Raw genomic sequence first — 26,592 nt, forward strand, 5'->3', positions numbered from 1 at the left:
AACTCACTTCAGATACAGTTGATGCATCAAAGGGGGGCTTGATGATGAGACGGTGTCCGGTGCAGCCTGACTAAGTTCCGGGCGGTCAGACGCGAGACAATGTTATAAGTAGCAGAACTCGGCGTATAGTGTCTGCCACAGCATGGGCACAATGGGGCGTCTTTTGCTACTGATGGTGATGGTCACCGCTACCTGTATTACGCCAGGTAAGTCACTTTTATCCATGTGCACCTTATAAGCATGAGGTGCCTTAATTTCTGGTGCCTTTCCAGTGTCTTTTAATTGTCAGGTTTTTTGTATTGCCATGAGTTTAATAATTCATACTGTTACTTTCAACAACCAACACGTTGAGTACATATCTCGATGATGCCACTTGTGATGGATTAATCGACAGGATGACGTACTTAAGCGTATTTATTCTCTATATTATAACCCCATCCATTGGTGTCAATATTAGGGAAATCTCTTTTATATCATTGAAGTTTGTAACGTTTTTTGTTATCTTTTATAGAGAAAAACCCAAGTATCAGTGTAAATACACGATGACTCGAATTTAATATTAGAGGCCTAATTCTGATTCCAATTTGTGGTGCGTGCGGTCAATGGAGTAACTAACAAATCTTGCACCCCATGAACAAATCTATTTCGCCTTTATTACTTGCACATGCTTTTTAGTATCATTACTACTGCTGCAACACGATGCTTTAATCTGCCGTTAGGTGATAGCGGAGAGACGGGGAGGGGGCATTCGCGACCCTAGCGTGCAGCTGATTTATTTCTTTCAGGTGTGTGAGAACATAAGATTTAACGGTAGCCGTTTGTGATATGGTGCAAACAATGCAGGATAACCATTAAAGAGATCATTAGAAATAATGAAACGATTAAAGTTTAAACAATTAAAGCAATCTGACAAAAACGGGTTCAGTTTGTAGAGAAATGTATCTGTTTTCAATGCAACTATAAAAGTATTGGATTCTATACCTTAATTTTGATTCTGCATCATTTACTGCACTGTAAGCATATCGATGATATTACCGGAGAATGTCGTATTCTTTCAAGCTTGGTCTGCAAATTTACATTTACATGTGCAGCACAAAATACGGTATAGTAATGTCAGTGCTGTGATCATTTATTACTATAATAGAGAGTTTTACATGTAGCAAACCGATGTGTACGCATACTTGTACGTGTAGCTTACAAGTACGAATTACACGTACACGTCGGTTTGCTAAACCTCTCTAATATTGCATTGTTACGTGAATGAAATAAAAAAAATCGCGATGTATATCGATGGCTTTTTGATTGCACCTGAACATGAAGATACATTTTAATGCATAGATTTGTACAAATTAATTGTGTATTGATCATATACAGTTTATGAATGTCGAATGTAATTTTTGTGTACGCTAGTCAAAGCCTCTATATCTGTTATGTCTAAAAATCGAATGGCTTTTTAGCAAATAAATTATGATATTCTTGCACATATACCGTATACATGTATTTTACCTATAGGTTTCATTGATAGGTTCTTCGCAAAGCCTGTCTGTTTCCTTCAAAGCCCCTCGGAGAATTGCAATGGGCCACCTTCTGGTGCTCGATTGTCGACCCAGAGTTAGAGACAATGATTTTGGGAGCATCTCGGCCTATGTTTTCTCTATTCAAACGGTCAACGACGAAAGGGCGAGGCCGTTGTTGGGAATCACGCTAAACAGAAACGGTGGACAACTTTTAACATGGGGCAACCAGTCACTACGACTGCGATCTGAGGTTGAATCTCACCTTGGGCTTGCAAATGTATCCTTTGCGCAGATCCGGATTTCAGAGGCAAATTGTGTAGATAGTGCGGAATATACATGTGTAATGGAATTCGACAAAACAACGTTAGGAACCTCTAGAAAAGTTACCGTATTCCGTAAGTAACAATATAGTTTGGTTTTCAAGAAGATTAAGTGTTTACGTACCAAAAACTCCAAATATTGTCACGATTTTAATTAATTAAAAGAAAACTAAAAGGAAGAGGAACCAATTTCTAAAGTAAACGGAAAAGGAACCAATTTCATGTAACTAAAGCTTGAAGTGATAACCGAATATACTTATTAAGGTCTTCCGTTTCCAACGGAAGACCTTATAGTTTTCGTACTGTTTCTTATTAAGGTCTTCCGTTTCCAACGGAAGACCTTATAGTTTTCGTACTGTTTCTTATTATTATTATTATTTTTTTTTTTTTCCAAATTTTGTGCACGCGATTTCTCGAAAACTATTCGACCGATTTTCAACATTTTTTCACAGATGATGAGTCATCATCTAAATTTTATATGTTTTTGAAATTTTTGTTGTCGTCACTTCCGGTACCGATTTATCGACCATTTTGTAGTTTTTTATGACCTAGTTTGTGCAGAGCTGATCTGAGAAACTATCAGAGATATGACTATGAACTTTTCAGGATAGGTAGTCTATAGTCTGAAGTTGTGCACTATTATTTTGTTTTACGCCAGTGGCGCCATTTCTTGGAGCTCGCCTGGGCACGAAAATTGAGTACGAATTTTCATTCAAAAATTTCAAACGTTTTGATCTGTATCTTTTTAGCAGTTGATATTTTGTTAAGATATATATAACAAAAGTGGTAGATAATCATAAGTTCTTTCCAACAAAATCAATAAAAAGGGGCTGGCCCCTTTTTTTAGGGGCCAAGGCACTCGTAAACTCTATTACATATAACTTAAAAACGATAAAGATTTTGTAATGCATTATAGAAGCAAAGTTGTTGATCATACCAATATCTATTAGAAAAAATCATTGCCACGCCCATTTATTACGTAATTAGGGATTTTTAGGGGCCAAAGTACTTAAACTTTGACGAAAAATAACTAGAGAAGTATACATATTTTGTTAGACATCATAGAAGATAAAATGTTTGAATAAATGATTTAAATTAATTCCACTTATCAAAAGACGAATTTCTGTCCCCATTAAGGATCTAGAGGGCTGGCCCCTAAAATATTCAATCATTTGTATCTCAAAAATGATCAACAATTTTACATGGGTGTAAGAACAAAAATTGTTTGTATTCTTAAGACCTTTTCAAAGAAATCAAGAAAAAGGGGCTGGCCCTTTTTTTTAGGGGCCAAGGCACTCGTTGACTCTATTACAAATAACTTAAAAACGATAAAGATTTTGTAATGCATTATAAAAGCAAAGTTGTTGATCGTACCAATATCTATTCGAAAAACTCATTGCCACGCCCATTTATTACGTAATTAGGGATTTTTAGGGGCCAAAGTACTAAAACTTTGACGAAAAATAACCAGAGAAGTATACATATTTTGTTAGACATCAAAGAGGAGAAAATGTTTGATTAAATGATTTAAATTGATTATACTTATCAAATTACCAATTTCTGTCCCCATTAAGGATCTTGAGGGCTGGCCCCTAAAATATTCAATCATTTGTATCTCAAAAGTAAACATCAATTTTAGATGGATGTAAAAACCAAAAATGTTAGTATTCATGAGACCTTTCGTATAAAATCAAGAAAAAGGGGCTGGCCCCTAAAATTAGGGGCCAATAGACTCCTAAACTCTATTACTCATACGTTAAAAATGATCAAGATTTTGTAATGCATTATAAAAACAAAGTTGTTGATCGCAGCAATATCAGTTTGTAAAACTCATTTCCAAACCCATTGATGACGTATTTAGAGATTTTAGGAGACTAAAATCTTAAATCTTTAATGTGCTGTATGTTAAAAAGCAAAACTCTTTGTTAAGCATTTTAAAGGATATTGACAATCGTATACATTATCTAAAAGGAAGTGGTTGAGGGAGAATTTTGAAATTTCATAGATATTTTAATCGAATCGTTTAAAAAATTGAACGGAAGACCTACTCGTTACTCGTAACGAGATCGTATCTAGTTATTATTATTATTATTTTTTTTTCCAAATTTTGTGCACGCGATTTCTCGAAAACTATTCGACCGATTTTCAACATTTTTTCACAGATGATGAGTCATCATCTGAATTTTATATGTTTTTGAAATTTTTGTTGTCGTCACTTCCGGTACCGATTTATCGACCATTTTGTAGTTTTTTATGACCTATTTTGTGCAGAGCTGATCTCAGAAACTATCAGAGATATGACTATGAAATTTTCAGGATAGGTAGTCTATAGTCTGAAGTTGTGCACTATTATTTTGTTTTACGCCAGTGGCGCCATTTCTTGGAGCTCGCCTGGGCACGAAAATTGAGTACGAATTTTCATTCAAAAATTTCAAACATTTTGATCTGTATCTTTTTATCAGTTGATATTTTGTTAAGATATATAAAACAAAAGTGGTAGATAATCATAAGTTCTTTCCAACGAAATCAAGAAAAAGGGGCTGGCCCCTTTTTTTAGGGGCCAAGGCACTCGTAAACTCTATTACATATAACTTAAAAACGATAAAGATTTTGTAATGCATTATAGAAGCAAAAGTGTTGATCGTACCAATATCTATTAGAAAAAATTATTACCACGCCGATTTATTACGTAATTAGGGATTTTTAGGGGCCAAAGTACTTAAACTTCGACGCATTATAACTAAAAAAGTAGAAATATTTTGTTAGACATCATAGAAGAAAAAATGTTTGAATTAATAATTTAAATTGATTCCACTTATCAAACCACGAATTTCTGTCCCCATAAAGGATCTAGAGGGCTGGCCCCTAAAATATTTAAACATTTGTATCTCAAAAATGATCAACAATTTTAAATACGTGTAAGAACAAAAATTGTTAGTATTCTTAAGACCTTTTCAAAGAAATCAAGAAAAAGGGGCTGGCCCCTTGAATCAGGGGCCAGGGCACTCTTAAACTCTATTACAAATAACTTAAAAACGATAAAGATTTTGTAATGCTTTATAGAAGCAAAGTTGTTGATCGTACCAATATTTATTAGAAAAAAATATTGCCACACCCATTTATTACGTAATTAGGGATTTTTAAGTGCCAAAGATCTTTAACTTTGACGCAATATAACTAGAGAAGTAGAAATATTTTGTAAGATATCATAGAATAGAAAATTTTTGAATTAATGATTTGAATCGATTCCACTTATCAAAACACGAATTTCTGTCCCCATTAAGGATCTAGAGGGCTGGCCCAAAAAATATTCAAACATTTGTATCTCAAAAATGATCAACAATTTTAGATAGGTGTAAGCACAAAAATTGTTAGTATTCTTAAGACCTTTTCATAGAAATCAAGAAAAAGGGACTGGCCCCTTAAATTAGGGACCAGGGCACTCTTAAACTCTATTACAAATACCTTAAAAACGATAAAGATTTTGTAATGCATTATAGAAGCAAAGTTGTTGATCGTACCAATATCTATTTGAAAAAATTATTACCACGCCGATTTATTACGTAATTAGGGATTTTTAAGGGCCAAAGAACTTAAATTTTGACGCAATATAACTAGAGAAGTAGAAATATTTTGTAAGACATCATAAAAGAGAAAATGTTTAAATTAATTATTCAAATCGATTCCAAATATCAAAACACGAATTTCTGTCCCCATTAAGGATCTATAGGGCTGGCCCCTAAAATATTCAATCATTTGTGTCTCAAAATGATCAACAATTTTAGATGGGTGTAAGAACAATAAATGTTAGTATTCTTAAGACCGTTTCAAAGAAATCAAGAAAAAGGGGCTGACCCCTAAATAAGGGGCCAAGACACTCGTAAACTCTATTACAAATAACTTAAAAACAATAAAGATTTTTTAATGCATTATAGAAGCAAAGTTGTTGATCGTAACAATATAAGTTTGTAAAACTCATAGCCACACCCATTGATGACGTAATAGGGAATTTTTAGGGGATTAAAACATTAAATCTTTAATGTGCTGTATGTGAAATGTGAGTGGAAATTCTGAAATTTCATTGATATTTTAATGGTATCGTTTGAAAAATTGAACGGAAGACCTCCTCGTTACTCGTAACGAGATCGTATCTAGTATACTTTTATTTTTACTGTTTTGTAATATTTTATTGGAAGAGCATTTTAAAGTTTCAGCAAAATTATAGAGATTCATACACCCGTGAACAAAGAGATGGACATGAATAGCATTTATATTCCATCAACTGTACGTGTAACAGGTGTAGAGTAAATGGCTTAGTGATATCAGGGCCACAAGATAGATTTGTTCTTTTTGAAGTCCAGAGTTCGATACCATCAGAATTTTGAACATTTATCGGGGGGGGGGGGGGTTTCGTATTTGAGAAAAAAAACCAAACCAACTGATATTTTAGTTGAAAATTGTGCGTCTGCATTGTTTCAGTATTTTATAAAGCGCATTAGATTACATGTACATAAAATATTTGAAATTTGGAATGGTATCAATTAATGAAGTAGGCATTTGCACCATCTGTCTTATTTACCCATATTCTTTGCGAAATAAACAAAAAAGCATTTCAAAATAACTTGCATAGATATTTCAATGTCCTATTTTTTACTGTACATGTTTGTTATACTGGCAGGGAATCCTTCTGGAGTGTTTCCTATAACAGCGACATCGGTCCAGAGAGAGGAAATGACAAATGACAACCTAGGAATCATTTCAACCGCCCTCCGAAATGCTGGATCCTCCCATAATTCAGTTCTGCGAATCGGGTCTGTTGCAATATTCAACTGCACGGCAAAAGAATCGTTGCCTCCTCCAACAATTCGTTGGTGCATGCGTGGACCATCAGAGGACACTTTCAGAAACTTTGCCTTTGCGTCTGTTCAGCGCCTGGAAATGGTCAACTCGTCGATCCCCGAAGAGTCCTGTTTCTTCGCGACGACAAGCCTCCTTCCGTTTGTGATAACGTCTGCTGACAATGGTACACAACTAACTTGTTCCACAGACACGGCGGACTGCGAATCTTCACCCAGATCCAACATGGAATCTATTTTCACCATTATAGTGTCAGGTAAACTGTGAAAGAACGAGCAAATCTTACAGCGTAATTCTCATATAGAATGGCTTTGAGAATACTGTATCTTCTAAGAATTTGAAGAAATTCCATGTTCACAAAATGAAATAATTCTTTCTTGAAAATGTTGCACGTTTGTTTAATAGTATTCTTACACTTATTACTGTTATTGATACATATCTTTGTCCACAGCTGATACAAGCAAATACAATCACCCATGATTTTTAGTACATGTGGCGATAGTTTATAGTTTTTACGTATGATTTTAAGATGCGGATGAATCAGTCGGTGAACCAAGCAACGAGGATGACATAGAAGTGATACAGACTGATTCACAGTCGTCAGCAGCGGGTATTTACATCAGTTCTTGCAATTACATGTATTACAGTTAAATGTATTGTATGATACATGTACCATTACGGCAAACATTATACATTTGTTATACTTTCATGTTAAATACTGAAATCTGATTGGTTAAGACGCAGTTCATAATTCGTTCTATTACCCTCAGCGTTAGCAACACACATAGCAACGGGTAACATTAAAAATTGTTACATGCGCGAAAATTATGCGCGTACGGTTCGCTGTAGAATTTACGTTATTCCTATAAAAGCAGTAAAATTTTCTTAAAAATTAAGACATTCAGTATAACAAAATAAATAGTGCCTGTTTGGGAGGATAACAGTTGAAATCGACACTCCTCGAAAACCATTGTCAACCTTCGCTTCGCGTCGGTTGACAATGGTTTTCTCGGGGTGTCAATTTCAACTGTTACCCTCCCAAACAGGCACTATTTATATAATATTACATGGCTTCCAGGGCAACATACCAGAATATTTTGCAATAATTGTAACACGAAAAAAAACGGATCTGAAAAATTTATGTAAAGTAGTTCCTATAATATTCTCTGGATTGTCATGTGGTCTTTTCCTTTAAAAATGTAACATAGGTTTATAATAAATGTATGAAAAACTAACCGTACCTCTTTCTTTTAACTTTAGGTACAACAGCGCTGGTGACTTCCGGGGTGGTTCTTCTGATCATTGGGATCAGCGCCATGGCGTTAGCTAGCATGGCCTTTATCAAAGCAAGGAAAATCAAAACAGGTATAAGAGTAATAGTGTTCTGAAATGCTCAAATTGTATAGGCATTTTTCTTGAAAAAATAATAATATTCCTACTGTACCTTTGGAAATGCCTAAAAATATACATGTATTCCACATCAAGAAGCCCAAATGTTACTGTCTTAAACATGTTAGGACAATATGTACGAACCTCTCCCCCTTTGCGAGTAGGAGAGGACTGTGCGGCCCCAGACTATGGCTTGAGATAATATAACTATTTATTAATTAAAAGAAATGACTGTAGATAGCACTGTAGACTAGTATATATTTACTACATCCGTTTGCAATGTGCGTCTTTAGCTAGCGAGATGCGCTTCAACAAAAATCTGCTTAAATCTGATTTCGAATGTTATTTATGTAAAACGCTCGTAGAGTAGCTTAATATGTCAACACGCTGTGTATGTCGCATGCGATTAATTTAATTTGATTGATTTTATTTACTACAAGTCACTAGTCAGTTTATTTTCAATTGTCACCTAACTCGTGCAGAAATAATAAAATATTTTAATGAATGAACGAAAAACTCTTTTCATGATTATTATTTTTCTTTATATCTATTTTCTTCATCTTTGGGTATTTAAAAAGTTATAAAAATATATAAATATAGAAGATAAATAATTTCATAAACAATATTTTAGAGATGTTCGGTGGTCTACAAATTAACCATCTAACCATCAGATCTACCTTAAATTTTCAAAAATGGTTTGTTTAGCTATAAACTGTAATGTTAATTAATAAAAATTCCAAAAATCTTATCGCTAAAATTTGAAAGTATATACATGGAGAGAAAGAGAGTCCTTTTTTAAGGAGATTAATAATCAATATCGTCTAAAAATGACCTTGCACTACCATCCAACCCTCCTAAAACTTTTGTATACATAGCTAGATATCAACTTTACACCCCCCCCCCCAATTAAAACTGTAAATTTTGAACTTGCTTCGTTTACAGTTACTTGTACTTTGCAATTTTGAAGTCAATTTTCAAAAAATGTGACCGTACATGTTAGTATAGGCAATACATTATTGTACTGAAAGTGAGATATACATGTATATTTGAAAACCCTAGATTTCGTTATCTTTTTGTCAATGTTTTATTTTTTATTTATTTTTTTTTTCTTTTGAATAACCTTTTACTTATAAGAATGACATTTCGTCAAAAATAAAAATGTGTGAAAAATTAAGAAATAAGTGTATTCGTTATTGCTTGAAAATAAATATCAATAAGAATTTTAATCAGATAAATGAATATTGACAAATGATTGTTTCTTTTTTCAGAATACGAAACGTTAAAGGAAAGGTAAAGTTAATGTTCTTTTTTAGTAGAATTATGAAACTTTTTGCGCATTCTGAATTGGTGGTGAAATAATACTAAACTTGATTAAAACTCGATCACAACATTTACTTATAGTTTGATATCTACACTATAGTTTGATATCTATTCTTTTTAATAAACATAGCCGGCTTGAGATATCCAATACCCGACCTTGTCATAATATTACATTTATTCGCGACAACTTTAACTATTCTTCGATTATCTAGTGCTTATAAGTTGAATTTTTGCGACAAAGCCCATGTAGATGATTTTAAACACAATGGAAATACTTTCAATGACCGTTTTACGGCGTGAAATCTTCGTGATGACAATGTTGCCGTTAATCTTGCTTTTCCTTAAACTTCAATAAAAATTGTTTGCAGTAACATGCATTTGAGACATGTTGTTACATCTTGATATTGACTGTCACTTTGTTGCAGGGAGCGCTACCAGACACTGAGTGACGTGTCGGCGGGCTCAACTCCGGTCAGTTACGAGGTTCTGGACCGCCAGCCTTCTTACGGTAAGTAAAGGACCAAATGTTCAAGGAAGATAACTCTAGTTAATTTTTTTTTCATCATGAACCGTCGAAAACGCAGAGAAGTGATATATAAACTTGAAATATATAACATTTGCAAGACCAATGTAGTCGGCGCTTGTATAACAAGTGCATTTATATAAAACCTCCAGGTATACATTTATATATTTATTCAGATCCTTTTGTAATTTGCTTTTCACAGTGTTATATTTGACAACCATCGGTTGAAGTTGAATATTTAGATGACACTTCTCTACAGAATGTAGTATATTCATTCGAAAAACACACGTTGACGTTTCTTTACAGAATACACACAGAACTACGTCAACTCTGAATACAGAGTGTACTCCGACGTAGGGGAGCCAAGAACATGACGCTCTCTCAGTGGACAGCGTAAAAGATGTCTTTTTTTGTTGTATTACGCATCTATTTTTGTGAATGATAATGCAAATAAATATATTTTTACCGCTTTTGTTGAAATATTCATTATACTTATTAAATGAAATAGTATATATACGCAGACAGTAAGTGGTAAAAACTTATTAAAGTAAAATTCATATCCGGAAAAATCAAGCTGTAATTGGGATAAATTGTCATTATTCTGTCAAATTGATTTCCCACAAATTTTTCCATGCAAAATAAGTTGAATAATTTATTTAGTGAAAACTATAGACGTCGTGTTGGATGCGGGGCCCAAATGATTATCCAACTCATCCTACATTTCTAGACATGATGTTGATTCGGGGGCCTTGGCATTGATAACGTTCGTCATTTCGCCATAGTCCTTACGAGCTATAACTGCAAAACGGTAGCTCCACTGGAAAGGGATGACGGACCTTAGAGCTATGTACAGGGCTGCAGCTTCTTACCAGCCATTTTCAAGTCGACACCTATTTCCAGATAACATCACATTTGATCAGTTATTTTTTTATTCTCTTTTAACGACCTTAACATCTAAATAGGCTGTTTAAGACATTTTTGTCATTCGATCGTGTTTGAATTTGATAAAAAAAAAAATGAAACCATATTTGCAAGAAAATTAGGCCTTAAATCCAGAGGAAGGAGAATCTGCATATATTCATGCAAACGCGATTATTTTACTTAATAGTTTTTATTAAGGAATAAGGAATCATTCTTTGAGTATTATGAGGTGATAATTTCGGTCGGGGCGTGGTCATTTCCAGTAAAGCCCTTCGGGGTTTATGATAGATTTGACCACGCTACGACAGAAATTATCACTTCATTATAGTCAAATAATGATTCCTCAATATTTACGAGGGTTGTTCGGAAATTAATGAGACATTTACTCTTACTCCCTTAGAAAAAAAGATAAATCATTTAAAGTTCATCAGACAATAAACCAGGATGTCTTTTATTAACGTAAAAATTTTGAAGTTAATGACATCATTTGTTTCTTCCTGGTAAGCTAACAAAGTTGCCTACATCCGATGACCCGGCGCAACCACAAACTCATCGCAACGCCATTTTAGCGTTTTTTCCTTGGTCCTATGTTATAAACACCTTTCAAACGAACGGAAAACGTGAACTATTCTTCATTTTTCATCTTCCCTTTCATTTTAAAATGGCAACAGTTACATATACTTTCTATTCTTGACTTTTTTTTTTTTTAAAATCTAGTTATTTCTTCCCAAAATTCAACTAACTTTGAAACTTCTCTTACACTCATTATGTACAAATCTTAGAACTGTTAAAATCAGTTTGTGTTGCGAAAAAAGTAGTTGATATTTAGTCCTTTTGTTTTAATTCTAGTTAAACCCCGATTAACTTAAGCTTTTGACCCCTTTTCATCGTATAGTTTTTATGCAATTTCTTGGTCCAAAAGGTCTTCCGAGATTCACACCAATTTTTAAAATGTATATTCGCTGCGCCGCCTTGACGTCTTTAATTGCTTGGTTGATATTTTAGTAATCTTTTCGTATTTCAACTCGAACACTGGCTAAACTTACACAAAAGTTAGTTACAATAAATAGCAAAATTTAACATACATAATTTGGTTTTCTTTTATCAGAAATTGTAGTTCTAACAACACTTAAAAAGAAGATGTTTTTTTTTTTAACTCCGAGTTTGTGCGTGCGCCGGGTACCCCGACCACCGACTTATTTATGTACTGTCATAAACGAACTAATGATTTTTTTGTAATATTACTTTGTGTAATTATTTGTTAAGCATTCTTCAATGTTTATGCCAATTTTCATTACAATTCGCCACTTAGAAATAGAGATATTTGTGTTGTCTCAATAATATCCGAAGAACCCTCGTATATTTATATAATTTCCAATTTCTACACTTTCAAACAACATTATTTTAAAACCACCAATTTTCTATGTTGCACATGCTATGTATTACAACGCGGCGCAGCCAATAATGCTATAGGACACGCCCATTTTGTGTCACTAATGTTTTATGAAGTTATTGGATTTTAGGGTTCAAAATTGATTCGTAATGTTATCACAGACAAAGACAGTTAAAAATGTAGATATTCTGAAATATTGACGTTGCTATCATGATGAAGGATGACGTAACCTGCTTTTGAGTTTGTCCTCTAATTAAGTTAGATTTTATTGGTTTCTTTTTTTTGGGGGGGGGGGGGGTCATCATTTCTTTAAAATTATTTTAAACACGAGAATAGCAAAAATATACCTAAAATCGTTGAAATCGTATATAATTTTTTATCATGATCTCGCATATAAAACAACATTACGGTGAGTCGTTTGCCTATACATTATGAGAAATGAGAAAGAATCAATGATGTAACATTTGGTGTTATTTTGTTGGACATTGTTTACGCGCAATCCATCGTAACCGTCTCACGTGTAAACAGGTCTTGTTATACATTTATAATTAAACATGCATGACTCAAAGCGAGCGTAATATTTCACTGCGTATGCGATTTCCTGAATTAATATCCGGGTAAATTGATAAGATTAACAAATAATGTCGAAAGAAAAGACGTCAATATTGCAGTATATTTCGATGCTTGATTGATAAGGATTTGACATCGACTCGGGGAAAATGTGCGTTTTACTATTATTGGTACTCATTGCGTGTGGTAAGTCAGAAAAAAAAATGTTAGATTTATTTTTTTGAAATTGACACGTGTAGACATTGCAATATCTTCAAAATACTTTGAGTTTTAAAGCAAAATATGTAGGTAAATATAGACAATTTTGCTCTATTAATATAATTTGCTCTATAATATGTATATTTTTCAAGAAAGTTGAAGCCAATGCAGAACAACTATTTCATCGATGTGTGAAATTTCGTTCCATTTTTAAAATTCGCTACTAGATATGAAGAGTAGCATGTATTCTACCACACATCCCACCCCCACCCACCCCCGACAAAAATTACAACACTTTATAATTCACATATACACGTGTAGTTTCTTCTATCATTAATTCTGCACTGAAATAACTTGATACTACCTGGCATCTAGTTCATTACATGAGTTGTCTGGTGATTTCAAATTTTGAACTGTGTTGCTATGCGTCCACAGCAGGTAAAACCCTGAATGTTTGTTAAGTTATCGAAATATAATTAATAGATATTCATTTATTACGGATGTTACATGTCCGAGACCTAAGGTTTTTTTTAAAATATTTTCTTTTAATAAATAAAGAAACGGATAATTTTGTTCTTGTGTCCTTGTGGATTTTCAGTTTGTATTGGTGTTTTCCCGAGAAGAGCCCATGCAGTTATTACTTCTCGCTGCTTCTCGACGTCCTGTGGCTTCATTTTTAGGTCATTTTTAATAAGAACTATACGTCTTTGTAAATGATTTTTGTTTTAAAAAATATCTACTTCGTCAAAATTTGGCATACATATTGCCACAACAATATTTAATTTGAGAGTATGAATATAATTTGGATTTATATAGGTGTAATACAAAAGTATAAAATTTGGTAAAAATATAACATTTATTATTTAAAAAAAAACCCACATTGACAAAAGGTCTATATATATATATATATATATATATATATATATATATATATATATATATATATATATATATATATATATATTAAATCCTCATATATAGAATTAGCATATCGTCATCCATGCAAGTTAGTTTATTTACTAAGTATAGAAAAAAATGAATAACTAAAACCACAATGCCTTAAAGCATTGATTGTTTTCGCAGCCTCAGCCCAGTACACCAACTATGTAAATTTATGGGTTCCACCAGAAATGACCTATGGAGAAATGGTTTTCATAACCTGCAAACCAACAGCCGATGGACAAAATTATTTTGCTGTTGTGAACTCCATTGAACTTTATCATCGGAGGAAAAACGAATCCAATATGCGAATGGTGGTTAAAGCAACATATACTTCTACGACAACTCCGGAAAACGTGGAATGGTTTGACGGTCATCTTGAAGAAAGAGGAAAGGTTACGGGCTCGTTAGGTCCCCCGGAGACCTCCATATTTCGGCTGCGTTTGGATAACATTGACTGCACGGACGAGGGAACGTACAAGTGTGTCATGCGTGACGAATCGGCGTCTGGAAACGAGGCTGAACGAACACGAACGAGCACTGTAGAAAGTAAACGCAATTTTACAAATATAAATGTTATAGAGTATAAATTTAAAATTAAATTTGAGGATTTAAGGATTTATTTAAAACGTTCATGTGTTTATTACAGCTAACAGTGCTGGTGTTTACCCAATCACAACCACGTATGTAAGCGGCACCCAGAATTCAGACGTCAGTCAGACGGCGGTGTTTGCCGCACTGAGGGATATCAAGTACACCTCCAGTACAATCTACCCACCTGGAAGCGTGGGTCTCTTCAAATGTCAAACATCCCCTGGTTTTCCTGCCCCTAAAATACGCTGGTGCATCAAGCGCCCTGGGTCCTCAACCTACCAGAGCTTCCACTTCATGTCTGTACGTAATACATTCCAAGCCAACGCCACTGCTGCTCAAGCCTGTCTGCTGTCATCGTCCAGTCTTCTGCTTCTCCCGATCACTGACAGAGACAATGGAACAGTTTTATCCTGTGCTGTTGCAGATGAGGAGTGTGGGACAGAACCCACGAATCCACCCATTTCAAACAATAACAACACCCCCCTGGCGTCATCAGGTGTTGTTCAAAATCATGACGAAATTAAACCTGAGAGAGAAATACACGTTTACATAGGTTTGTAAAACGTTTAGCATTAACAACAATAATTGTCACTTCATTAATTATGAATAGGCAAAGATCAAAACTCTGCACTTGGTAGACTGGTTTGTATTCATGAATATAATTTTCAACGCACGTATAAAATTGTGTGCATTTCAACCATAATAATTTTTAAAATATTTTTAGCAAAAGATCATCATTACTAAAAGTAAATTTTGTTATAAGTTTAGAGGAGAGTGTTGCACCTGCGATCGATCTTTGATCCGCTTTTAATAGATCGCTATTAGGAGCGGATCAGAGATTTAATTTTAATTGGGTTGACCTGCGACATGAGTCTTATATCGAACACCAATGACTTTGTTTGTTGCTTTTTATTTCAAGGTGAGGACAAAACTCACACCGGGGTAAACGCCGAAGAGAATCGTGCCACTGACCAGCAGGTCAATCAAAACTCGGAAGACAGTAAGTTGTTACAGCTGCTTACGTATTGACCACGAGTGAACACCAATAAACACAATATTTTCTTTAAAATTGTCTTAAAATCCCAAGGAATTAAGTTTCTGTAAACCTATATTTGGCTTTACAAGATTTAGTATCAATATCATGTTTTCATTAAGGTAAAATGCACTGTTTGGGAGAAATTGTTTTGATTTAATAAAAACATCTTTGATTTGAAATTTGTTATATCTTAAGGTACGCGCCCCATGTGAAAGTTAAGAGTAGATAAATAACTCCAACTGATTTTACCTCTTATCAAGTACATGTATATGTTTAATGGCGTTTTCTGTTTTGGGACTTTTTAATGTTTAGGCATATCTACAATGTACAGGTAATTGTATTCAGTTTGATTTTGATAATCATGTACATGCGCAAATTTAGAAGGGGTTCCACTGAATATTCGATAAAGCTATCGAAAAAAGCCCGCGCCCCTCCCTCTGCCGTAAAATTTTCTTCATCTGCGCATGCTTGAATGTAAATGTATTGAGGGATGTTGAATCTCGATCAAGAGACCTGTGCTGATTTTGTTCTGCGTGCTCGATGGTAATTCTTATATGGAGAATAGCGATTGCCGTCATATGCTTGTTTTGTTCTGTAGGCACGATGGTGGTTCTTGGAATAGCCATTACCGTCATGATGTCCGGTGTTGTTCTGTTTACTGTGGCTGTTGTAACGTATTTCAAAGCAAAACGGAACAAAGAAAGTAAGTCAATTCATGGCCTGAAAGCCCACTCTTTCCTTTTAATTAAGTGTTTTTGCCTAACCTTTTAATATTTTTCAATTTTGTAAATTTAAAATTTCAACAATTTTAAATGAATAGTATTTGCAGTTATTATAAATTGTTGTTTTGTGTTTTTATAGTTGGAAGAATAAAGACGACAGGAAAGTACGTCATTAAACTAATATAGTATCACACTTTTCTTATGTATTGAAATTTCCTAATAAATGGAATCAAATAGTACATGAAAATATTGTATCTATACGCGTCTCCATATTTTTCTTATCGTTGTTTTGTGCTTACATGCAATAAGTCCTTTTATAAATTGTTATTTTCATATTTTACAGTCAATATACCGAGCTTGATACGCCAAGAGGAATTCACAATGTTCATTCCGGGGTTTACGACGCAATAGAAAACTTGCCACCTGGTATGAGATTTTAAAAATTGTACATGAATTCCTTTTTGTTGTGGATTGGTAATACTAGTATCAGTTTATAAAATAAGATATACTAGTAAGCATATTCAATGGAATTTTTATAAAAAAAAACATCTTCGCCATTGTGCATGTGTGGTCAATTAACATTTTATGTATGTGTCCATGAGTATAAATAGAAGGCTTATGTTAACTTGTATTCTAACATACAAAAGGTTTTTTTTTCCATTACAGATGTGGGTATCATAATATCCTTTCAATTGTTTATTTCAGATATTCCAGCTACTGGCAAGCCATACGAAATTGACGATCTTTACATGGTGCCGGTCGAATAAACAATATCCCTCAAAACAAGGCTCCTATTCTTAAGAGACCCAACTAGAAAGCCAAGATTGTATGTTCACAGGGAAGGATGGGGAGCGAATCATAAACACCGGGCTTGCGAACATACGAGACACCAAACGAAAGCTAGAAACTTATTGTGGCTTTGGACTAGCCATCTATCGAATTATTAGCCCCGATATTTTTTTTTGACAGAGAGAAATCAATGTACATGTACGGTGACTGTATGAGACTGAATGAAGGACTGAATGATGCTGCTATTTTTTTTTTCTTATGAAGTGACTTCGAGTGAATGATGTTGTCCATTACAACGTCTGTCTTATTTGTTTGGTTGTATATACAACACTACAGGTAAAACTATTCGTTGCGATTGTAGAAGCGGAAATAATAAGTATAAATGCTGGCCAGCTGGAAGCCAAGTTAAGAAACTCATCTTTTATTATTTCCTTTAAAATCCAACACAGACAATGTTTATTATAATATTATTTGCAAAAAAAAATGAAAAGAGAGTAGTTCAAACAACGAAGATGGCGGGTATACACGTATAGACTTGGTGATGCATATTCACTTTTTTCTTTACATGGCGTTTCCATTGATCATTACCCTGTTCATAAATCATATCACATGTATGCCGTGTAAAAGACCATTCATTTTAAATTTCTTACAGTTAATGCAGAAAAAGCATATACGTTAAGATTCCGGTAACATGGAACTTCTCTGACGAGAAATAATACAATGAATCTGTGTACATGTACAATGATTTGTTAAAAAATAAAACAAAAGTCAATTTTCATACAATATGTATGAAGTCGTAAAAAACATTAAACAAAACTTGACAATACAGCGACGAAAATACACTAAAACAATGTTAGCACACCATATGCAATAATACACGGAATAGGATTGTCATAGATGATTTGTAGACTTGTAGTATTGCAATCAGTTAGAATTATCTCTGTGTTGTGTTCACACAACAGTTGATCACGTGACATCAGTATTCGTCATAGTCGTCCTTTTTCCTGTTCGTTTTACAAACAATCAGCGAAAAAATCATCAAGAGTAACTGAAAAATAAAACAGGTTAATTCATATAAACTTCAAGGTTAGATAGGCCTATTTTATAGTTCGCTGTACTACTCTCCTTTGGCGATTTCATTCATTGAGGTTTTCTGAACATAAAGATGGACAGTGTTTAACCATGCATGTACATGATTTGGTTATTTATAATATAATGAACGCAAATATTCCAACCCTTCTGTGCACGTATATCATACCTAGTATGGGTCGTTTGTTTCTCATACCTTATACCTTTTATGTACAAGGTCACCTTGAAATTCCTATTTTCAAAGAACGTCTGTAAAAACATTCTGTCGATTTTCCTGTTTAATCGAGTAGAGCGTATATGTAGAATTTGGAAAACGGTAGCGTTAATCGTTGTTGAAAGATCTATTACAAGTGTGAATGAATTCAAGACTTTTATCTAATAACATTTTTGGGCGGGTGATGGGGTGGGTGGAATTTTATTTTAATTAACATTTAACCTTGTTTTCTATAGTTAAACACCCTGGTTTGTTCATAAAATGTCAAGAAGTTTCACTCTTTTTCGAAGAGTGTTAATTATTAAGTCATATCTATTGAAATATCTTAAAACAAAATCAAAGTCATTATTACGTTTAAGGACGTTTAAAAAAGACCATAAAACAGGTGCCGACACAGTTATGACGAATAAGACCTTGAACTTGATGAATTACATTTTAAAGACATCTTCTAAGTAACAAAGTCTCTATCCTATAAATTAAGCTTGCATTGCTCGGATGTTAAGCAAGAGAAAGTTGAAATTGTTGATGATTTGTCTGAAAGGCAGACCAAACTCCAATACACTACCGCACCTTAATCTTAGAAAGCAAGACAAATAATTTCCAGATGAAATGTAAAAATAATCTTCACAAACTGAATTACTATTTAATTATTAGTAATTTACTTCTGTGCTTAAGTCTTTCTCTGCACCTTAGCAGTTATTTAAACCAATTACAAGAAGCCACTGTCTGACGTTGGCCTGGTAATCTATTACGCTTACCTCAACAGCCAGCACCGCCGCCCCCACGCCTATCATGACGTTTTGGTTGTCGGTTAACCAGCTCTCTATCGCTTCATAGCAACCCTACAACAGAAGTGCTCGGTATGAAATCGCGGTATTACAAGGGTGGACATTGATGCAACCAAAAGATTTCAAAAATCACATAGTTTACTTATATTACTTCAATAACCACAATAGAAGTTGAGTAGTTGCCAAGTTATTGTTGAAATCAAATACTGTAACAACTTAAATGGTGATACTCATTCTAGAGACCAAAAAAGCAGACAGAAACAAAAAGTGTCTTCTAAAATCTTTGCAATACCGGTAACCCTTTCCACGGTCGCATGCACTGAAGCTCATGCTGACATGTTAAAAATAACTTCAAACTGAGTATTACCTGATTTCTGTAGGAATTATTGTCATCCGGGTGCTGTACACAGTCACTGATTTCAGACTCCGTTTTGTTTTTGCAACATATGGCGGGGATGACTGGATTCGCCACATTGGTTTCATGTCTCCATAGGGTTGAAGAATTGAAGTCTCCAGAGTTCTCAACGCCGCAACACTTGAACTGGAATTGTTAACAGAAATTAATTGGTTCCATCAAATGACGGACCGTAATTACCGGGTGTAAAGGTAGTGCTTAATATTTGTTTTGTTTTGTTTTTGTTTTTTGTTTTTTGTTTGTTTTGCTTACCTCAACGGAAACAAAGTTGATGGCTATGGAAATGGAATCGGTTGCATTTATTCCTTTGTATTCCTTTTGTATTGCAGTCTTGAATGGTTTTTTGATCCAACTGTCAACCTATTTGCAAAAGGGAGCAGGCTGGTTTAGTATACATGTACTTATTATAAAGAGCTGTTTGATTCTACATGAAATCAAGTAGTATCTTTATATTTGTTATAAATGAAAGGGCTATTAACATGATTATGGTGTTTTGCACTTACTTCGCTACGGACAGCAAATATCAGTATGATGAAAGTTACTTCTACCAGCAGCAATATGACGAGGAATATTACGTACTGCAAACAAAACAATGATGCAATGTCATTGCCAAGTATTTTACGCATGGTTATTTTGATAAAAAAAATGGGTAAAGATTGCCGTAGGAAACAAACAGTCGAAAGTACATAAAAGAGCAACGGCATCATTCCAAAATCCTAGATTTCAACGCACTACTGAAAAAAAATCATTTTAAAGCTCTGCAACCTAGATTAGAATTTTATTTGGATAAAACGAAGTAAAAGCCTGACTTACTATTACAAGCATGCACTTGACTTGGCAACAAGCGCCTATGCAACCAAGGATACCGAGGACGAAGAAAAAGGCGCCAAGTATAATGAAAGCCAAAGTGGCATCTCCAACGAAGTCTGCAATATTGAAGTCGTTGAGATTGCTATCCACTCCGGCGTCTTGCAGAGCTTTGGTCAGCTTGCTGTACGAGTCCTGTAGCAGGTTGTTCATGAATTCGTTCCCCCATCTTACTATGCAGCCCACCACTAACAATGCTATCCCAATCAACTGAAGAGAAATGAATTTAAAGTAAGCATTCAACGATCTGTGAATTTGGAAATTCTGTCTATAGAGGACAGTTTAACTAATTGGAGTTAAAAAATAAAGGTAATACTAGACACGATCTCGTTGCGAGCAACAAGGAGGTCTTCTGTGCGATTTTTTGAAAGGGAATATCTCCTTGTTTTTTGGTATTCGACTCTTAATCTCCTTATTGGGGCAACATAACAAAATTTTGATGGTTGAATATATTTTAGAAGATCATTCTCAGCATCTTTCATTTTAAATTGCTTTTCAAAATATTTGTTCCTTGAGATATAAGTAATCAAAGTTTTGGACTTCTGGCCCCTTAAAACCCCTAATTACGGAAGGAATAAGAAAATATGTATTGTCTATTGTTAAATAAATGTGAGATGAATATTTTTGGTTCATAAACATAATTATTACTAAATATTTCTCAGTAAAGTGCTGTGGAAAGACTTCATAGCTCTTTTCGCCCAAAAATTGAAGGGCCAACCCCTTTTTGTTAACATAAAATTTAAGTTCTTTTGACATTTAACATATTTTGTTCAACAAGTAATCAGAAATTCGTTACCGTTTTTAAGCTATCTGGTAAAGAACGTTTTAGAGGCCGACCCCTTATCACCTTATTGGGGGCAATATAACGAAATTTTGATGGTTGAATATTGTTTAAAACATCATTCTAAGCATCTTTTATTCTATATTGCTTTTCAAAATATTAGTCCTATTCGTGGTATATGTGATCGAAGTTTGGCCCCTTAAAACCTCTAATTGCGTCACACATGAAAAAGTCATTATATTGTATGGGTACATAACAGTTAGATAAACATTTCTACCTCTATAACCTATTACAAAATACTTCCCAGTAAAGAACTATATATAAAAAACTTTTGAGCCCTCTGGTCCCCTAATTTTAGGGGCCAGCCCCTTTTTCTTGGTATTAAATAAAAGGTCACTAAAAACTACACACATTTCGTTCAACAAGTGTTTACAAATTTGTTATCGTTCTTGAGATATCTGAGAAAGAAGATTTTAGGGGCCGACCCTTTATCTCCTTATCGGGGCCATTTGACGAAATTTTGAGGGATGAATATTGTTGAGTACATCATTTTGAGCATCTTTTCTTCTATTAATACTGCTTATCAAAATATGTTTCCTTTAACAGATACATATGATCAAAGATTTGAACTTCTGACCCCAAAAAACCCATAATTGCGTAACACATGAAAAATTCTTTATATTCTAAGGGTATATTTAAGTAAGATAAACATTTTTGCTTCTATAATCTATCAAAAAATATCCCTCAGTAAAGAGCTATAGATATAAGACTTTAGCCCCCTCTGGAACCCTAGTATTAGGGGTCAGCCCCTATTCTTTGATTTTACATGAAAGCCATTGTTAATAGTTACCTTTTTTACATTACATGTCTTAACAAAATATTTTTTAAAAAAAAGAGACAAACAAAGAAAACCATAAAAAATCATGACGTCTTTAAATTCTCAGTTTTCGGGTCCAGGCGAGGTTCGGCGCTATTCAAGATACAAATGATTTAAAACCTTCATGCACAACTTCAGTCTTTTGTCTACCAACCCTGAAAATTTCAACTTTATAACTGCAATAGTTAAAGAGGAGTTCCACCGACGAAATGCCCCTATCAAATTCATAAAATCGACGATATCTCAAAAACGGAAGTGATGTTATCAATGAAAAAAATTTCCGATCAATACCTAATAGATTAGAAAGTTTCATGAAAATCAAATCAGTCGTTGCTGAGAAATGGCGTGCACAAAATTTGAAAGAAAAAAAAATAATAATAGGGAAGAAGAAACCTAAGAAAAACAATAAGGTCTTCCGTTTGAAACGGAAGACCTTAATTAAGTACTTAACAAACCGTTGAATGTATAATTATAGTATAAATACAAATAATATACGGAAAAAAAATGATGAAATTTTAAAGTACCTTCTTATTATAACCTTAAATATTTTATAAATTATTGTCGCGTGCATTTTAGTAACTCGTGACGCAACATTTGAAACATGTGGAAGAATAAATAAAACACACTATATAACGGTATAGAATAGTACAGAAACCTACCGAGAAGATTATGTTGACCAGAACCAGGAAGAACTGGCTACACCCCTTGCAGGCCCCCATCTGATGTGTGCTGTGTCTCTCCTTCTAGATCTGTCTGTCCAGTTATCACATTACTGATACTTCTACAATATACAACCATTAATATTGTAAATTTTCTTACAGTGTATCGTAGAAACACTTCCTAGTTCGTTGATACAGGTGTAGGCCTGATAAAAAAAGTCATTTGATTTCATGTATAGTGGTATATTATGGCTATAGTTCACTGTGTAATTCATTTGCGTTGTAAATGTGAAAGATTTCACCAGATGATGTCATCTTTTATTAGTTTTTATTAGCTAGTTTTGTTACAATGTATACAATGATTTACAGGCAATAGTTAATAAAAAGTATTCAATGGCATGTATGTTGAAATAGATGGATATCTTAGTGTTAATTGATTTGAACAGTGATTATGAAAAATCAATAATGCTTGTCTTCGTCTTTAAAACGCAATTTATACATGAACAATCCTTTTGTTAAAAAAAAAAAACTACCAAAACCGAATTTTTTAATCAACAAATACGAATTTGGGAAGTGTCACGTTAAGCTATGTGTATATAAATTATAATACTAAGGGACCAGGTTAATACAATTGCTTATACTGTTATTTCCTCAATTCTATTTTATTTTTGAATATCATTACAAAACATTTGACAGGTTATACAGTTTATATCATCCTCTTCAACCGTGTTCCTGCCATCTTATTTACTGTGAAACTTGTGTACCTAAGTACACGCCTTAATTACAGATTTAAGACGAATCCCGTTACTTTATGAAACAACTAGATGTATCTTGTATTCTTTTATAACCCTAGTATGAAACATTATCGTATATAAGTCACATTATAATTTGATGTGTTAAGTATGTAACATAAGTACAATGTACCGAATTTCTGATAATCACGTGTTCTATTTTCCCATAATCTCTTTTAAACCGATAACTGGTCCTTTAGCTACTTACTGGTCCAGAACCAGTAATGTTAAGTGCGTGGGGGGATATCTTAATGAAATAAATATGAAAAGTATTTGTACAACGATCGGCTGAAGCCTTAGATATGTTTATCATATCGCATACACCCGAAATAGTTTCTATCATTAGAGACAGAGATATTTTGGAACAAGAGACCACTCTTTTGAAGTGACTCTCTACTTAAATTTTCATGATCTTGACAATTTAAGATTACACGCTAACAAAAAAAGACACGATATTTCAGTAATTCAATATACCGGGTATTTATAAACTTTATGAATAAAGTAGGGGTTCTTAATTTAGAGTTGAATTACATGTAGTATTTTGACTATCGCCCCCTCTGAACAGCGATTACATTTGTTAATATTCGACAGATGGTCAAAATCCAGGGAGTTCTAGCTGTAACTGATCAATTCGTTTCAATTTTGATCTAACGGTATTCCCAATTTTAATCTATCATATCTTTTACCGTTATCGTTAGATATAAACCGGTATATCTATTTCACAACTCAAGGGCATCAATAGTGAATTTTGCTTTTGGGTAAAATATTACGTTTGGACGATCAAAGATCATAGATCCACAGGTCGAAATACTGTCACCGAAATTCTCTGCCTCTGTGTGTCCTAACATATTTTCTGATGGACAACAAGGGCGTATCCTTGGATTGTCTCCTGTAGACGCGCGGTCAGAATGTTAGGCGTGAATACGTTGACAAATAATTATAGAAGTACAACATGGGTCTCAACTTTGTTGGCCTCTAAAGATATGGGACCTTACAAGTATTTATATGTTAATACTCATACCGCGATTAGAATACATCCAACCATTAGCAGCTACACTGTCAAAGTAACAGACAAAAACCCCGCTATCAAATTGTGTGAATATTTCTTCACCCCCATCTCTTGGAAAATTGATATTATTGCTGGTTTTACAGGAGGTAAATAATTATAAAAGATTACACCATTTATTAAATATAAAAAAATGTATACCTTTCAGCGTTTAGATCCCGGAGGTATTGATTTTAACTAATCTTATCTCAAACGCAGGCACATGACGTATTGCACAAAAATGCACAGACTTCGACTAAAGATAGAAACTGAACCAACACAACTAAACCTTCCGTGTTGTCAATCTATATGAAAACGATACATGCATGTGACATTATAAATGATATTATATACTCGTATTTAAAAGAGAAATAAATGAATACCTTTATATGTTTGGTTTTTTAAGTCCGTGATGTAAATTCTACTCCTTCACCTTCAGTGTACACTGCATACCTGTCTTCGTTTCCACACCAGCGAGATTGAGAGCCCAGGGATAGACAGGTAAATAACAATAGGCCGTAAAAACAGTGATAAGGGCAGGTACAAATATAGATAGGGCCATCTGCATGCGTGGAGCTCTTCTGTGTGATTCCCCTTACTGTAGAACAAAGTCGTGTGAGCCTCTGACATTGCTTCCATCAATTAGACACACTCGGTTTGCTCCCGTTTTGCACAAACATTTGAAAAAGGTATCGAAAAATTTGAACCAAGTTAGGCCAAGTGAGATAATTGTTTGATTGCTATAGTCTGTATCCCAGTTTGTGGAAAGGGAATTCACCAAAAATAATAAATATCATAACCATAATGAAAAGAAAAATAAAGCACATTTAATTTGTAATGCATGCGTATTCACATTTATCGCAGTTGATATCAAGTGTAAATTTATGACCCTATCGTAATTTATTTTCATTGCAACATTTACTTTCGTTATTTATAGTAAATCTTCACGTATAATCATTTAGAAAGCATTTGACAATTTCCTATAATTTCATGACATAATTGAACGAAACATGTGCTTGAGGATTAAGTAAGTTGTTTACGTTTTTATAAAGTTTTTAGATCAGGTGACACACATACATTTCTGGTATAACACTTAAATCACATAATTTAACTTGTTAACTTTCATTTAATTAGGCATTTCTTTCGGCTATCAAATCAGTTTGTTAGTGAATATTTATATCTCAACTTTCTGGCTGTCATCATTTTTTTTATAGATTTCGTCACTTCCGGTTGTCGATGTTTGCTAATTAAATGTTTTGATTAGTTTAATTCACTATTGAGCATATTTTGTGGGAAAAATACAATAGCAAAGCTCTTTATTTTAAACCATCTGTCATTTAAACCAACTCTAGTTTATTTGCGAAACTTCAAGAAATGTGGTTCTTTTTAGGGACCATCTCTAATAGAGGTACATAAACTATAGGAAACTATAGAAAACTGTCATTTTCTACACTTCGAAGCAGATTAAGAAATACATGAACTACAAAAGCTTTTTTCTCAAATTGTTTTATATGATTAGTAATATCATATCCTTAGGTTTTGGGTAGCCATTTTGGGTTATCTCTAGTCCGAAAAGTCTGCAACATTTATTAATTCTAGTAGTATATTTATATTTTACAATGCCAAATAAACTATACTGAATAAAATTGCTTTCAAAAAATTACATTTTTACAGAGTTTAGTAAGGGATTATATTTTGTGGCGGAAGGTTTTCAAGAAGGAAATGAACAATTTTCATAACTCACTAGTTTTAGAGTACTGTCATTTTAGCCTCCTAATTATCGGCGCAGACCAAACTTCTTGATAATTTGTGTATTACGACATTTTCATGATGTTCTAAAAACATATCTAAACAATATTTTGATATTTCTATTTATATATTTTGGCATGTTTAGCTAATTTTTTTATAGAAGTTAAGAAAAAATTAAGCCCACTTTTGGCCTAAAATTAGCTTATTTCATGCTCTATCTCAATTTTTT

The 26,592-nt window shown here is 33.8% G+C and overlaps 3 protein-coding genes across 4 annotated transcripts; 2 read left to right on the forward strand and 1 right to left on the reverse strand.

Annotated features, from left to right (window-relative positions):
- The first annotated feature begins 47 nt into the window (after nt 1-47).
- On the forward strand, nt 48-10,398 carry LOC128155441 (uncharacterized). Its single transcript, XM_052817142.1, has 8 exons — nt 48-206; nt 1,526-1,912; nt 6,516-6,950; nt 7,224-7,304; nt 7,955-8,059; nt 9,352-9,373; nt 9,829-9,911; nt 10,233-10,398. Exons 1-8 carry the CDS (start codon nt 143-145, stop codon nt 10,298-10,300), a joined length of 1,245 nt encoding a protein of 414 aa, XP_052673102.1. The 5' UTR covers nt 48-142; the 3' UTR covers nt 10,301-10,398.
- A 2,448-nt stretch (nt 10,399-12,846) lies between these two features.
- On the forward strand, nt 12,847-17,355 carry LOC128156887 (uncharacterized). Its single transcript, XM_052819214.1, has 8 exons — nt 12,847-12,996; nt 14,092-14,496; nt 14,597-15,094; nt 15,461-15,541; nt 16,176-16,280; nt 16,439-16,463; nt 16,643-16,725; nt 17,005-17,355. The coding sequence occupies exons 1-8, from the start codon at nt 12,960-12,962 to the stop codon at nt 17,064-17,066; spliced, it is 1,296 nt and encodes a 431-aa protein (XP_052675174.1). The 5' UTR covers nt 12,847-12,959; the 3' UTR covers nt 17,067-17,355.
- A 138-nt stretch (nt 17,356-17,493) lies between these two features.
- Nucleotides 17,494-25,143, reverse strand: LOC128156888 (tetraspanin-9-like). Of its 2 annotated transcripts, none has more exons than XM_052819215.1 (8): nt 24,998-25,143; nt 22,779-22,900; nt 20,408-20,671; nt 20,098-20,172; nt 19,847-19,954; nt 19,547-19,720; nt 19,150-19,233; nt 17,494-18,136 (listed from the first exon to the last, which is right to left on the reverse strand). In XM_052819215.1, the coding sequence occupies exons 2-8, from the start codon at nt 22,836-22,838 to the stop codon at nt 18,065-18,067; spliced, it is 837 nt and encodes a 278-aa protein (XP_052675175.1). In that variant the 5' UTR covers nt 22,839-22,900; nt 24,998-25,143; the 3' UTR covers nt 17,494-18,064. The 2 variants fall into 2 exon arrangements, with proteins under 2 accessions (XP_052675175.1, XP_052675176.1); XM_052819216.1 differs by lacking the exon at nt 24,998-25,143 and adding an exon at nt 24,777-24,927.
- Nucleotides 25,144-26,592: the final 1,449 nt, after the last annotated feature.

The sequence above is a fragment of the Crassostrea angulata genome, chromosome 7, assembly GCF_025612915.1.
Source record: "Crassostrea angulata isolate pt1a10 chromosome 7, ASM2561291v2, whole genome shotgun sequence".
Taxonomy (NCBI): Eukaryota; Metazoa; Mollusca; class Bivalvia; order Ostreida; family Ostreidae; genus Magallana; species Magallana angulata.

What these genes read in the sequence shown, in the direction of transcription:
- LOC128156887 (XM_052819214.1), top strand. Translation starts at nt 12,960, where the DNA reads ATGTGCGTTTTACTATTATTGGTACTCATTGCGTGTG. An exon ending in ACGAACGAGCACTGTAGAAA is followed by an intron (nt 14,497 to 14,596) that starts GTAAACGCAATT and finishes TGTTTATTACAG; the next exon opens with CTAACAGTGCTGGTGTTTAC. An exon ending in CAATCAAAACTCGGAAGACA is followed by an intron (nt 15,542 to 16,175) that starts GTAAGTTGTTAC and finishes TTTGTTCTGTAG; the next exon opens with GCACGATGGTGGTTCTTGGA.
- LOC128156888 (XM_052819215.1), bottom strand. Translation starts at nt 22,838, where the DNA reads ATGGGGGCCTGCAAGGGGTGTAGCCAGTTCTTCCTGGTTCTGGTCAAC. An exon ending in TGGTCAACATAATCTTCTCG is followed by an intron (nt 20,672 to 22,778) that starts GTAGGTTTCTGT and finishes ATTTCTCTTCAG; the next exon opens with TTGATTGGGATAGCATTGTT. An exon ending in TATTTGCTGTCCGTAGCGAA is followed by an intron (nt 19,955 to 20,097) that starts GTAAGTGCAAAA and finishes TTTTGCAAATAG; the next exon opens with GTTGACAGTTGGATCAAAAA.
- LOC128155441 (XM_052817142.1), top strand. Translation starts at nt 143, where the DNA reads ATGGGCACAATGGGGCGTCTTTTGCTACTGATGGTGATGGTCACCGCT. An exon ending in TTCACAGTCGTCAGCAGCGG is followed by an intron (nt 7,305 to 7,954) that starts GTATTTACATCA and finishes TTTTAACTTTAG; the next exon opens with GTACAACAGCGCTGGTGACT. An exon ending in GGACCGCCAGCCTTCTTACG is followed by an intron (nt 9,912 to 10,232) that starts GTAAGTAAAGGA and finishes GTTTCTTTACAG; the next exon opens with AATACACACAGAACTACGTC.